Source organism: Marmota flaviventris, chromosome 15, assembly GCF_047511675.1.
Source record: "Marmota flaviventris isolate mMarFla1 chromosome 15, mMarFla1.hap1, whole genome shotgun sequence".
In the NCBI taxonomy this organism is placed as follows: domain Eukaryota; kingdom Metazoa; phylum Chordata; class Mammalia; order Rodentia; family Sciuridae; genus Marmota; species Marmota flaviventris.
Window position 1 is genome coordinate 21616613 of NC_092512.1, and position 15317 is coordinate 21631929.

General features: G+C 41.3%; 1 protein-coding gene across 1 annotated transcript in view; it reads left to right on the forward strand.

The window, feature by feature from the left end:
* Nucleotides 1-12259, forward strand: part of Ext1 (exostosin glycosyltransferase 1) — a 264495-nt gene extending 252236 nt beyond the window's left edge. Inside the window, exons 8-11 of the mRNA XM_027952606.2 lie at nt 435-524; nt 5926-6086; nt 7903-8074; nt 11736-12259. Coding sequence (XP_027808407.1) covers nt 435-524; nt 5926-6086; nt 7903-8074; nt 11736-11921 — 609 coding nt within the window. The 3' untranslated portion in view covers nt 11922-12259. The remainder of the gene's footprint in view (nt 1-434; nt 525-5925; nt 6087-7902; nt 8075-11735) is intronic.
* Nucleotides 12260-15317: the final 3058 nt, after the last annotated feature.

A 15317-nucleotide genomic window follows, 5' to 3' on the forward strand; every position in this document is an offset into this window, starting at 1 on the left:
CATCTGCAGAGCCTCCTATGTGTACTGCCCACTGCCATCTGCACCTGGTGATATCTGCCCCTCAAGGTCCTGTCTTCCTCTGCTCTTCCAGGCAACTGACTGCTCTGTCCTCTGGTCTCTTGGCATTTTTCAGTTTGAGCTAAAACTAGTCAAATGATTTGTGGTCTCTACAGACTACGAGCTCCTCAAAGACAGGGCACATATCTTATTTATCTTTGTCCTCCTTCAACCAGCAAGGTGCCTGGTACACGGAAGGTGCCCAGTAGTTGTTGAACAAAAGGGAGCAGAAATCTTTCAAAGTTGAGGAATGACCAGGCAGTAGAGCATCTTTATGAAGGTGAGGAAGGGGGAATTGTCCTGAAAACAGGACTCTAATGATACCTCTGTTTTTCCCTCCTTCCCTCCCTCCTGCCTGCATTCTGCCTACTCTGCAGGTGATGAGCAGCCGGTTTCTGCCCTATGACAACATCATCACAGACGCTGTGCTCAGCCTTGACGAGGACACTGTGCTCTCCACGACTGAGGTAAGGGCCAGCCCTAAGTGGGCTGGAGACTTCTTCCAGCAAGTGCCCCACGTCCCCAGGTGCCAGCCCTTCTCTTGCCTTTGCTGTGGTGAAAGTTGAAAACATTTTTCAAAACTTTCTGCAGAATTGGTTTTAATTAACCCAGCACCTTGCCCCACCTGGCACGCGGAGGAGGGCATTTCTTCTTTTGTTTTCTCTGCTAATTGGCTTCTCATTTGCATGACTGGGCCTGTCTCTTCCCTGCAGCCTGCCCTCCGTTTTTTTGCTCTTAAAAAGCACAGTTGGGGGCAGGTGAGTACTGCCAATGGTTGGGGGTTCTCTAATGCATTATCCTGAGACTGTGCAGTCCAGATTCTGACACCCATCCTTCCCTACTTATCCCAATCCCTGTGAAATGCCTGTTAGGAATTGCTGTTCTGGGTTCTAAAGGCAGTTTTCCCATCTTGACCTAAAGCGCTCTTCCCCCCACCCCCTACTTTAAGGCTGAGATGGAGACTCCTGCTATTTTAGGAGTTCAGATATTTGACCAAAAATAAGATTCCCCCCCACAAAAAAATGCATGTGGGGGAGAAGACAGATATGATAGAAAACCAATTTTTTACAACTCGAATGAGTATTGATCTCTGAAGCCTTACTTTAAGGCATAGTTGAGATCAAAGACAACTGTATAAAAATGTAATATATCAGAAACATTCTATTCATGCTAGCTGCTGAAACAGCATGGAGACTTAACTGTTTATCCTCCCCCCTCTACCTTTCTCTTGCCTCTTTTATTCGTTTTTATTTTCCTTTCTAGTTAAGCATAAGCACTGAGCAGCACACACTCTTCTGGACCCCACACTGGCTCTAACAGTGGGCCTTGGTGTTGACCTAGGCCACCCAATTCAGTGTCTCTTTCTTGAAATTCCACGGCTGCTTCCAATTTCCATCCGATGGAGTTGAACAGACGCTATATGTACAAGGGCAACCTAAATAACGCCAGGACACAATGTCCCGGACCTCACCTTGTTAAAATGCTTTCTATGTAGCCAAAGCTCTATAAATACTTGTTGAATGAATGGCTGAGGGAGTGAGCGCTGTGTGGATTAAAGGGGGAACACACAGCCAATTGTGCCTGTGCAGCGGCCAGAGCAAGGGTTGTCTGGAGCAAGGGTTGCCAGGAGAAGAGATGCTTCACATTCAGAGGGAAAGATAGCTATGAAATACAAGCTGGGAGACACACCAGCCTGCATTTTTCTGCTGCTTCCTGCAAGGGAAGCTGGCATCCCAGGAGCACATTCATTCAACAAGTATTTATTGAGAGATTTCTTTGTTCTGGTCTCTATGCCAGGTACTTTGGTTACACAGTTCCTGCCTCTATCTATCAAAGTCCTGGCAGCAAACAGAATTTGAATCAGATGATTCAAGGGGAAGGATTCAAGTGGAAGAATCTGGGATTACTTAGGAGGGATGGGTAGGGAGGTACCTGCAAGATCAGGAAGCAGTGTCTACCCCTAGACCTGGAGGAAAAGGAGAGGCCTCCCTACAAGGGCTGTGCTCACGGAGAGACATGGCTGCTGCCAGAACTCTGGTACCAAAGTAAGAAGGTCGCAGGGAGGAGATATTTGACTTCTCTGGTCCCATCTCCATTTTCTTGCTGGTGTTTCCCATTGACCTAACCTAACCAGACACCAGCCAGTAAGGAGGACCAGGTGGTGCAGTCCCTGAGGTCCCATCATTCCCAGTGCCTAGAGCAGGGCAGAAAGAGTGGGCAGTACATCTCAGAGGGCAAACACTGAAAAACAGCACATTGTCATGGGGGATTGAATGGTCAAGACCACTACCTGAGTCATCGTCCTGTGGCCTGGAGTATGGATGGATTCCTCTTTTATCTCTTCCCCTGGGCACGAGGCAATTAGTCTCATCCTAGGGTTTGTTTTTTCATGTCCCATTGTGAAATAACTTTCAGCTGTTGTGATGCATCTTTGTGCTGGTGAATTTCCTTTCAAAGAATAGCAATTCCAACCACTCTGTGCATGCTGGGAAGAACATGTGTTGTATGTGAAGTAATTAGAAGTCAACGTGGGTTGAAAATGATATGTAAATTTAAGAGGCTGGCAGTCTGCTTTGCTTTTGCCCGCTCATCAGTGGAGTGGTTATGTTGCCTAAAATGGTCGTGGGCAAGGATTTCTCTCCTCTCTTTTTTTAGGTGAATAGATGTTGGTTCAGCTTATTTCCTCTCTAAGGGTTCCCAGCTTGTGTAAATGTCTCTCTGTAGCATTAACGATAGAGTTTTAAACAGCATCCTATAAAGGGTATTAGATATAGTTGGTTTATAGTTATTTACATTTACCTGGGTTGCTGCAAATCCTCAAAAGAAAACAGATGTTGATTTTTAAGAGAACAGGCCTTAAGCTGACCTCTGCCTTCTTTGATGTGTTAATGATCTCCATGAAAGCAGAGCTATCCCAAGAATCATAGTTTTTATCTGAATTTACTTTTGAGTTCCTTTGAAATGACTTGAAACAGCTTTGAGAGGGTAAGAAATTCATGTGATAAAAACACCCCATTGGGTTCTATAGTAGCTGCCCGTGCATGTGTTTCCTTTTCAAAGAATAATGGAAAACCCCAAAGAGTGCTGACAGCCGGTCAGATTCTTTGACAACAGGCAGCAGAATGTACTGGCCCATCAGTTGGTGCCATTAGTATTGGATGCCAGTGACAATGTATAGGTTATCGTGACCTAATTTCAGTCTCCTGGCTAATGCTGCCTGCTCCCCTGCTGTGTTTTTGAGATGTCCCATTCCCCACCAAGTTTTCTTAATGTATGTTACACCAGCCTCCTCCCCCAACTCCCCTCAAGGTACGTTTCTGGGGAGTAAGCCATGTTAAATCTTTTCATCTTGAGATAGGGGAGGGTATTAGAGTTTTCCACAGAAACAGAGCTAGTGGAGATTTATTATGAGGAGTTGCCTGAAGGATTGTGGAGGATCGGATGTTCACAATCTGCCATCTGTAAACTGGGGATACAGGAAGGCCTGAGAATCATGGCAGCTAATGGTTAAGTCCCAGAACAATAGCAGTAAGGGGTGATGGCCCAGCAGAAGCCAGCAGGCAGGAAGGAAAGAAAGTGAATTCCTCATTCCTCCACCTTTTTGTTGCCTCCTGCCCCTCCATGCACTGAATACTGCCCAGGCAGGTTGGGAGCACAGTCTGCCTCATTGGAGTCCATTGATTGGAATGTGAATCTTCAGACATGCCCAGAAGTGATCTTTTCCTCCAGGTTCCTCTTGGTACAGTCAAGTTAGTGCATAGAATTAACAACCATCACAGACACCAAAGTTTCACACAGAATTTATGGCTGTTTACAAAAAGAGTGACTTGGAAGCCTGAAGAATTTGGAGATAAAAGGATCTTTAAAAATCACCCAGGCCAGTGTTTCCAAAAAGATGGTTTGTGTACATAAAATAGAAAAGAGCTGTTCATGGTTCATTAGAAGTATTTTATTTAAACAATTGTTTTTAATTTAGTGTTTGTTAGAAAATAATATTACCAATAATCAAACCCAGAATTTTACTGGTATTTTTACCTAGGATAAGTGTAATTTTTTTTTTTATAAAAGTCAATTTGAAGAAAAATCTTTCCTAATACATTGAATATGTGATATGAGAATGCGGCAAAAAAGCTTGGGAAATATTGATCAAGGCCCATTGGCTTGGGGGTTTTTATATATATATATATATATTTTGTTGAGGTAAAAATTTTAAAAAATGTAAAATTAGCATTTAAAAAAATAACATTTAAGTATATATTTCTGTGCTGATTCATTTGTTCACAATATTGGGCAGTTATGATAACCTCTGTCTTAGAAAACATTTTTATTATCCACAATGGAAACCCTGGACTAGTCAAGCAGTCATTCCCAGCCTTTGGCAACCCCCGGCTCTGTCTTCTATCTCTGGGGATTTGCCTATTCTGGATATTTCTTGTGCATGGAATCTTGTGACTTGTGGCAATTTCTGTCTGGCTTCTTTCTCTTAGTATAATGTTTCTGAGTCTCCATGCTGTGGCACTTGCTTTACAGGTGCGTCTCATGGTCACACTTTGCAGTGGGTGGAACTTGGGCTGTTTTCAGCTTTTGGCTTTGGTGAATGGTTACTTGCTCTTCTTTTGAACTTCTTTGATGGCGAGACTTAGCAACATCGTTCAATCCCCCAGCCACCATCACAGTCCTGAGACTTGAATTATTTGCAGAATCAATGAAATTTCTATTTGCCTTGCTTATCAAGAAGAAATAGGGCAAAGGCTGTAAATAGTAACCCTTATAAAGACATAAATTGATTTCCACACGATAGCGAGAGAGCCAAAGAGAGATTAGAATACAGTACACATTGAACTTGAAACCAAATTGCCTGGATTGGAATCTTGGCCCTGCCACTTACTACTGCAGACAAATTACTTGACCCTCATATATGTTCATTTTCCATCCTGTAAATTAAAGATTATAAGAGCACATACCTCACAGGGTGAGGATGAACTGAGTAAAAACATATAAGCACCTAGAAGCAGGTTTATCACATTATAAGCACTACACCATTATGAGCATTATATGATGGATTATGTTTTTATCTTCTGTTTGTTTTTATTTTTGATTCATCAAATGATCATAGCAAGTCAGAAGTGACCTTACACACTTGAAAACAGAAGCAGGTTCAGAAGGACTTGCGTTGGATCCTTATAAACACTGGAAAGCCCTCAGCTACCTTTTCTTTAAAATAATCCTGTGGCTTCCCTTGGCCTGGCCCTCACTTACTCTTAGTAATTCACTTGTGGGTGCTTTTGTGGAATTTCCTTGCACTTCAAACCTGAGAAGCCTGAATTCTTCTTTCTTTAGGGTTACCTACTCTGTCTTCATATTAAACTTGTGCTTAAAAAAAAAAAAAACTTTTCTCTTGCTCTTAAGATGCTTTAATTTCGGTCACTTTGGCCTGATATCTGCTGGTTATGATGTGTGGTATATATTCACTCTGGATGCACACAGGAAGTCTGCTCTCATTTATAAAACAGATGTGTCGTTGTCTCTGCTTCTTGTGGCTCAATAGTCACATGTACCTTGTGTGGGGGCAGGGAATAACTGCTTTTTTTTTTTGCTTGAACAGAGAGGATTTCTAAAAGACATCATCAAACTTTTTTTCCTTTCATTTCCACACTAATCTGAAATTTCCTTAACAGAAAACATTAAAATGTGCATAATTATGGGGCGAAATGTCAAGCAGTCAGTTTAATTTGCTGATGAATACATGGGATTAATGTTTCGAAACAGTCTCGGGCTTTTGCATCATGAATTAGAGGGGGAAGGTAATGTTTTGTTGACATTTGTTAACACTGTTGATTGCTTATTTGGCTTGTGTTCTGCCTGCAGGTGGATTTTGCCTTCACAGTGTGGCAGAGCTTCCCCGAGAGGATTGTGGGGTACCCTGCACGCAGCCATTTCTGGGATAACTCTAAGGAGCGGTGGGGGTACACATCCAAGTGGACAAACGACTACTCCATGGTGTTGACAGGAGCTGCTATTTACCACAAGTGAGCAGTTTACACATTTCTCTCATCTCTCCTCATATTTTAGTTTCTGGCAACTGCACAAATAGGGACTTGGGCCAAATCTTAACTTTATTGAACATTAGTCTGTATCCCCATGTAAGTTTTGTCATTGTGGCAAGTGTGTTTTTTAAACCAGTGAAAATTTTTAGCTTATTGCATTTCCTGAAATTGTGGCAGAATAGTACTTTTCAGTTAAGCTGAAATGTGGAAACTCTGCTCAGAGGTATATTGGGTAATTCAGTGTTGAGAATAGTGACAATAAAAATGTATCTTAATTGAAGAGCCCCAGACATTGTTGTAGATGTTTGGGGTCGCCATTGAGTAAAACAGAAAAAAAAAAAGTTTCTGCCAATGCAGGGGAGACCCAATAGGATGTTAAGGAGATGCATCAAGAGTAAAGAATCAGAAACGGTAGAGATGGAACAGGTTGGCAGGTGGCCAAGGCAATGCTTACTGAGCAGGTGAGATATGCGCAGAGACGACGAAGCTGGTCAAGAGCATTCTGGCCTGAAGTACAGCTAGAATAAACACCAAGAGGCAGAATGTGGGTGGAACAGTGTGATGAGAGTGGAGTAAGTTAGAACAGGTCAGGGAGTTTAGGGAGCCCATATGCAAGAGGACCTGACTTTTCTTCTAAGTGACCCAGAGAGCCAGTGCAGGGATTTGAACATTAACAGACACCGTGTCAATGTTTTAGGCATCCACTCTGGATGCTGTGTTGATAATAGGCTACACAGGGACCAGGTAGAGAAGGGACACCTGTAAAGAGGTGATTGTCATTTTATAGAGATGATGGAGCCTGGGACCAGGAAGCGAACAGTGGAGATAATAAGTAATGACAAGATTGTGGACATATTTTGAAGATGCTTCAGCATGATCCCTTAATAGATTGGGTGTAGAATTTAATGACTTATGTGTTTGGGGAATTTGATGCTGTTGTTGTTTTGTTTCTTTGATCTGAGAATGGGAAGGACAAGAGCAGTCATCAACAGAGATGGGGAAAGCTACAGATGGAATGAAAATTGTGAAAAATATAGAAGTTCAGTCTTGGACATGTAAACACATCCAAAAGGATATGTTGAAAAAATCTCCATGGATGGAGATTTAAATTTTGCACTCAATTGCATATATTTGGTCTTTAAAACCAGCCATCTGGAGAAAGGTAGCCAGACTAGTGAGTATACATAGGTAGCATTTCCCACTGGATCACTGGTGGAACCCTGTTTTTTTGTCTTAGTGAGGGGAATCACACCAGTCATACCTTAATCTTTGTTGTAAAGAATAGAAAATCTTGCCATCTCGGAGACAGGGTTGGAAATGCCCAATGTGTGAACATTTAAACTGAACCCTGATCTCAAGATTTCACCTCTCAAAAGTTCATTGTTCCCCTTCCTCCTCCACCGCCACACAGATGAATCTGATTCTTTCTTATGGTTTGTCTCAAGTGTAAGTAACTTCTCTTACCATCTAAGTATTCAGTCTGTTTCTAACTGACCGGACTGATATTAAAATTAGCCGAGCAAGCACTATTTGCAGCTATGTATATCTCTGTACCTTGTTTCCTCATCTGTAGAATGGGAACAATAATACCACCCTCCTCATAGATTCTATATAAGGATTAGAGGAGGCATTTATAAAACACTTTAGAATATTATCTGGCGTATAGCAGGTAAGAGATAGTGATCATCATCATCACCATCCAGCAACATGTGTAGGGACTGAAGGAAGGGTTATGTGCATCAAGTCCACCTGTCATTATGTAATGACACCCTAGGAAACCTGTCTTTGGTTTTTACAGATATTATCACTACCTGTACTCCCATTACCTGCCAGCCAGCTTGAAGAACATGGTGGACCAACTGGCCAATTGTGAGGACATTCTCATGAATTTCCTGGTGTCTGCTGTGACAAAATTGCCTCCAATAAAAGTGACCCAGAAGAAGCAGTATAAGGAGACAATGATGGGACAGGTAAGGGTAAGGGAACTCTTCCCTTGCTTAGCTCACTGGTGGTTCAGCCAAAGGTAAGGAGGACTTGTGTTCCTCCAGGAACTCTGTAGAAGCTTGATGAGGAGATATCAGAAATACCCCCACATTTAAAAGCTCTAGAATGAACATAAAGCTCTCATTTAACCTACAGGGACATGCAAAAGATATGTCCTTAGAGTTTGTCTTAGTCCCTTCAGGCTGCTATAACAAGCATACCATAGACAGGGTGGCTTAAATAACAAGCATCCATTTCTTACCCTTCTGCAAGCTAGAGAGTGCCCGATCAAGGTTCCAGCATATTCAGCATCTGGTGAGAGTCTGCTTCTTGACTCATCAATGACTGTCTGCTTGCAGGGTTCTCACATGCTAGAAAAAGGGCAAGAGAGCTCTCTGGGGTCCCTTTTATAAGGTCTCTAATCCCATTCTTAAACACTCTACCCTCATGACCTAATCTCTTCCCAGAGTTCCCATCTGCAGTACCATCACATTGAGGATTAGGCTTCAGTATGGAAATGGGGCTGCAGTGGCAGTGGTGGTGGTAGGGGGGTTGTTGCACAAACATTTGGTCCATAGAGTTGAAGAATGTCTTTAAAGTTTTTCATGGTGTCTTATTTAATGACAAGCAAACAATATTGTCTTCAACACAGCCCACCAGTGTTTGCTCATGAGTAGAGTATGTATCATAGTAAAATGCCAAGAGTCACAGTATTTGATTTTCAGTTCTAGAACCAGCTTAAACAACCTGTGGGCACATCAATTGCCTTCTGAAATTCAGCTCATCTTTAAAATGAAAATGGTGAAATCATTCTCATCGAAGGGAAAGCTTTTTTAAAAGTAAAGGAAATTTTACTAGACTCTGTTCATTCCACTGATAGATTTCCTATACCTTAGACTCCTGGTACCCATCTGAAGATGTTGAAGTTGTTCTATTTTTATTCTTCTTGGGCAGAGCCAATATTGTATGTAAGAATCAAAAAACATAAATTAAGGGCATTAGAGCTACCTGACTTAGATCACAGAGCAGGCAGCAGGATTGGAGTCGACCTGGATAAGCAGTCTTTAACATGATTGTATCAGTTCAGTTTGGGTATTTTCATGGGCCGTGTTCTAACAGGTGTTGATTATGTGTTAATAACCTAGGTTTTGATAAGGGTCATGTTAACCAAATTGATTTTTTTCTTCACATTTACTTAATTTAGTGAAAGCAAACAATATACAGGATTTTAAGTTCATAAAATTTAGTCATCTAGCATTTCCTGAGCACATGCAGGTTACCAGGCACTGTTCTAGTTCCTGGTTATGACAAAAGAGATGTCCTTAGTGAGCAAAGGATTCCAGTGGAAAATTCTACTACCCTCCGGTTACTGAAAAAACTAGCAAGAGGAGTTGCAGGGATATTTAATCTTAGGGGTTCATTTTGTGCCCTCTCGTAGATTTGCCAAATTCAGTCAAAGCAATGTTTCTAGTAATTTTTCAAATCCCATGGGGGCAAATTTCAGTGGAACCTTAGATCTACCTGTATGCAACCAAGTCCTGCATTTGCCCCCTTCTCCCTTCCATACCCTTGAGTTTGTTGAAATTTTGTGTGCCCAGTAAAGCAAGCAGACATCATGCTCTAAGAACAGTTTTCATTACAGAGGAACAATGTCTTTTCTAATACATGTTGCTTGACCCAGAATAAATGTTGAAATCTAGTGGCAAAAAAAGATACTTAAATGCTTCAATTCACTTTTTTTTTTTTTTTTTTTTTTTAATTTGTGAATGAGAATGAGCCGATGCTCTTGGGTATCTCCATTTGCATATGTGAGCACTCCTGCCCTTGTGTGGGGGTCAGCCACTATGGGAAAGAGCCCCTCCAAAATGGCCCATAAACCCACATGGATTTAGGAACAAAGCAAGACACCTATGGGACTGAGTGTCCCTTCCAATGGGAACCCACAGTCAGCTTCATTTGTGACCCCTCCCTGATTTACCATGTGGAGTTCTCCTAGTGTGAATGCTAAGGAAAGGAGCAAGCAAATGACCGGAGCGTCCCTGAGCCTGCCCCCTCATCCATAAAATGGGGGTGTTATTACCTCATGCTTTTACTTTCCCCACTGTTTGTGAGCTCAAATGAACTTCATGAAAACACTTCATAGAGAATGTTTTTTTTTTTTTCTGCTGCTCAGAGATAACTTGACATTTGTATTTTTATGTTATTTTCAAGCATGATAACACTCACAGTTTTAAAGTGACTCTGAATGATTTTCACACTAAAATGTACTTTCCCATGAAAGTGTATTTGTAACAATGTGTGGGAATATAAACACATTGAACACACACACACACATACATATGTGCATACAAACTTACACACACACACACCATTAAAGAGTTGCTCATTTACCCAGTTTTTTTTTTTCCTATAATAGAGCAGCCCATCTTTTTCTTGTTTTCATAAAAACTTGGCTTTAAAGACAATTGGCTTAGTTTTCTATTTAAATTTTGGCACTTAAGTCATTTAAAGCTTGCTTTTATATCAATGTCAATCATTTACATGATCTAAAAATATTTAATCAACCTTAGGGGCAACATAGAGAGCTAAAAAGATTTTAATGGTCTTTTTTACTTGCCTAGAAGAAATGTTTTTCTGTTGTAGGTGAGCACTGATTCTTTACAGGAACTGATTGCCCTTTAAAAAGTAATCTTTGGGCACTTTAAAGGAATAGAAAATGCAACCATTCTTGGGTTAAGAGAAGAGCATAATCAGGGGATTGAAGTGCAGAAGAACAGCCTTACAGACAAACTCCTTGTGCTTTGTGGAGTCATCTCAGTAGAAAAGTCTATAAAGGGGAGGTCAGATTTTTAGCGGCCATGTGATACTAGTCGCGCATGAAGTGTAAGGTTTTGTTTCTTCTTCAGCTATACATATGAGTTTTAAACAAAGGGATTCCGTAGATCTTTATAAAGGTAGAAAGACAGGAGAAGACCAGAAGTGGAATAGGTAGAAAGACAGACTTCACAGTTGACTACTGGTATCTTCAAATCAACAAGGATTTTTTTTTTTTTTTTTTTTTTTTTTTTTTTTTTAGGAATTGAACATAGAGGAACCTAGCCACTGAGACATATCTCCAGCCCCATTGTGTATTTTATTTAGAGACAGGGTCTCACTGAGTTGCTTAGTGCCTCTCTAACTTGCAAGGCTGGCTTTGAACTTGCCATCCTCCTGTCTCCTAAACTGCTGGGATTATAGGCTGTGCCACCCTGTCCCGCAACAAGAAGGATTTTAAAAACTGTTTTTGAAACCAAGAAAGCATTGTTAGTCATAGTAGTTGGTCCTAGGTGACAAAAAAAAAGTGCATTTAGTGACCATCGTGGTTGAGTTTTACTTGGTAAGCATTTTCATTCCCTGACAAGAGAATTAGTCAACTCAGAAAACTTCAACGAAATAGGTGTGTTTCCCCAGGGATGAACTTGGGTGCCTTGGGGACAGCTGGCAAGGCTGACGCCCCCGCACCTTGCTTCTCCCCCTGCCGTGTGCACGGTGAGGCTGGGCCCAGGCCTGGACTCTGCTGCTGGCCCATGACTCACCTGGCTCATTGTCCTGCAGCGTTTCCCTCTCACCGGGCACACCTCTCATTGTCCTGTCTCTCCTTCTCCCTAGACTTCCCGGGCTTCCCGTTGGGCTGACCCTGACCACTTTGCCCAGCGACAGAGCTGCATGAATACGTTTGCCAGCTGGTTTGGCTACATGCCGCTGATCCACTCTCAGATGAGGCTCGACCCCGTGCTTTTTAAAGACCAGGTCTCCATCCTGAGGAAGAAATACCGAGACATTGAAAGACTTTGAGGAATGCGGCCGAGTGGGGGAGGGGAAGCGAGCAGGTCCCGAGTCAAGCTGCGCTCTCTTCCCAGTGCAGATCCGCTCATCATCGGAGCCAGATTGTGCCAAGTATCCAAATAAACCTAGACGAACAGAATGATAAAAAAAAAGGCCAATGAGAACCTGACTCCTGGCTCCTGGGACTGCACCAAACTCACCTCACTGGCTTCTATGTCCCAAGACTAGGTTGTGTACAGTTTAATTATGGAACATTAAATAATTATTTTTGAAATGATTGCTATGCAGGTTTAAACTTTTTTAATGATCAAAACTATTAAAAACCAGAGTTCTTTCTTTAATCAAAATTGTGTTGGTTGTGAATATTTCAAAGCTGCTGCTCCGCTTCCCACAGACATGGATGCGGCTGGTCACGTAGGGTCTCCTGCAGTTGCAAAAGCTCAGACTTCACGGGAAACACAATAAGTCACTCTACCCAGTGTCAAGAAGTAACTAAGCATAAGTTAAGACAAGTTCATTATTCAACTTTGCCAGTGCAAATTGTTTTCCAATTTGAATTTTCAAACCCATTTGAACTTTTATCTCTAAAATGTCGCTGCATGAGAGCAAGTATTATGACTTTCAGGTAGGCAATTCTAACTGAATTGAGATATATAAGTTTTGTTTGAGATATATAAGTATGATAATGTTTTTCATTGGGGGTGGGGGTGGGGGGAGTTAGTACCAAGAAAACACTGCTAGTATAATTAAGAAATGTTCATATTGCACAAGGAACCATCCCCACAACCCACCAGCATGTTAGTAAGATGGAAATGTCCACCCACAATGCCTTTCAGAGGTTTTGGGCCTGATGACAGAGTCAGCCATTAACCTGTGTCTGATTAGAGCTGGGAAAGGCTTTGGTTTAGAGGCCAAGGAAAAATGGCTGTACTGGGGGAACAGATTATTTATAACACAAGCTCTTAAATGCTTGTGAAAACCTCAAGTTTCGGAAGCTTCTCTGTTGAGAAAGAAGTAATAATGTATAAATGCACACCATTGAACAAGAGGATTGCTGTAAACAGAGTATGCCTCACCATTGGGACCCTAATACCATTTTTGCTCAAACATTATTTTGAGCAAGAAACTGGCAAGCAAAATAATCAGAAACAAAAGTGAATACTCTTTTTATTTTGTTTTTGGTACTGGGGATTGAATCCAGGATTACTTTACCATTGAGCTGCATTCCCAGCCCTTCTCTTTTTTGGTTTTGAGACAGGGTCTCGCTAAGTTGGTGAGACTAGCCTCAAACCTAATAATCCTCTTGCCTCATCCTCCCATGTTGCTGGGATGGCAGGCAAGCACCACTGCGCCTGGCATAATACTCTTTTATTTCATTGTAATTTTTAAGTCTGTGAGAAGTTCAGTTGTGCTTCTTGTTAAAAAGAACATTTCTATTGCTGCAAAGGCTGTCTTGAGCTTATGATGATTGTGAAACTACAAGAACAAATGAACAAACAAAAAAAAAAACCCACAAATCATATCTCAGTTCTATTATAAAAAATGGAGACTTCTGATATCAAATGCTTTCTTCTACTTGGAAGAGGCAAAAGAGAACAGGGACTAGACAGATTATTGGTCCCTACGATCTGTTATGCAGAATAAACAATAAGCACTTTAGTCCCCCCCCCAAAAAAAAAAACCACCTGCCATATTCCATACATGTATTTCCAGTTTTGTCTTAGAAGGAAAGTTCATCACAAAACTGTGTTCCAATAACGTCAAGTATGTGGCTAAAGTCAGTGGAAATCCTGTCTGGTGGATGCTAACTCATCCTTTCTTTGTAGATACCTGGGAGAGAAAGAGGAACTTGGATATCTTGCAGGGAACTATGAACAGGAGTGAAAGCAGGTGTTTTTAGAGGTCAAAGAGATGATGATTCCAGGTTGCCTAGCAGCAGAGCAAGGATCAGAGCCCCCAGGTCCAGATGCTGTGCTGCGAGTGGTATATAGGCAAGGAAGTTCAAGAAGAGGGACTTTTCTCTGTCACCTGTGACTCAGAACAGCTCCCTACATCTCTCTCCTCCAGACTGACTCTCCTTAGCCCACTTTCAAACATGTGACATTGTCCCTTAAGTAGATGTGATGTCTCTTACGCATTTGATACAATTAGCTCTTGGTCCACATGTATTTTTCTATTAAATGCCCAATAGGTTTCATGTCATCTAAGCTGCATGTTAAAGGGTTAGCAGTTAATCCTTTATTCATCTAGCCTTCACAAATTTGTATTTAAATTATTATTTTTTTCAGAACTGGAATATTATTCTTGTGTCTGTCACCTTCACAAAAAATGCAATACTTTATCCAACAACCCCAAGCCACGCTAAAACTCATGTTGTCATCTTGGCTTACAAAGCAGCATCCCTAATTGTACCAGTCAGTCACATGAGGACATTCAGCGACCTGCCTTGCCAAATTTACCTGTCATTAAGCTCACGGGGCACATAGTCCCCCCCACACACACACACAAAAAAAAGTGCCATATGAAAAAAAAAGACGGTAATTATAAATGAGAACAGCATCTGACACACTTTTCATCTACTTTAAATCTCCACGGTTTCATTTTGTCATTCTCTGGGTAAATCTCTTGGGGATGCTAGCTAGCATGTTCTTTTCTCATTTGAAATATGCAGCTGGGAATTGAACAATGCTCAGCAAATCAGCAAGGCCCAACAGTAAGATGTAATTTTAATTCTCTTAGGAAAGAGTTGTGTATTGCATTGCAGCAAGTTGACAAATCGTAGCCATTGCAGTAGGATGTCAGGAGTTATCTCTTAGCCAACTTTAATGATAACCAGGGGTCCCTAGGTGACCTACATGAGCTGAGCTGGTAGGATGCCAAAGCAGAGAGTAGTGCCAACCACATAATGAATTACATGCAGGAACTCCAGAGAGGACTCAGCCACTTGTGATTTCCACACATCTTTTCCAGCCCCACATTAGGACACGTGGTCTTAAAAATATTCTTTTTAAAGAATTGCTGGCTATGTATTTATTTACATGAAAAGGCTTATAAATACCAGAGATTATACACACATTATACGTTTAACAGATCACCTTTGTTAAAAATGAAATGACCCAAAGTTGAGACTGTAGAGAAAAATCCATGCAATAACCACTATAGTCATGTCACTAAAGATAACTAGGTGGGTGTACCTGGCATATTAGCACACCTCCAGATATGATGCTTCAGAATAAGGAAAAATTTGTATCTGGAATACCATGTGCATTACAGTTTAATTTCTTCTTGTTACAAATGGTGCTCAAAGAAGGATCAATCCCGGTTGCTTCCTTCAATTTCCCTTTTGGAATGATTTTTTTGTTTTTCATTACAGTAGGCTATGTTAGCCTTTATTTTGGTGATTCT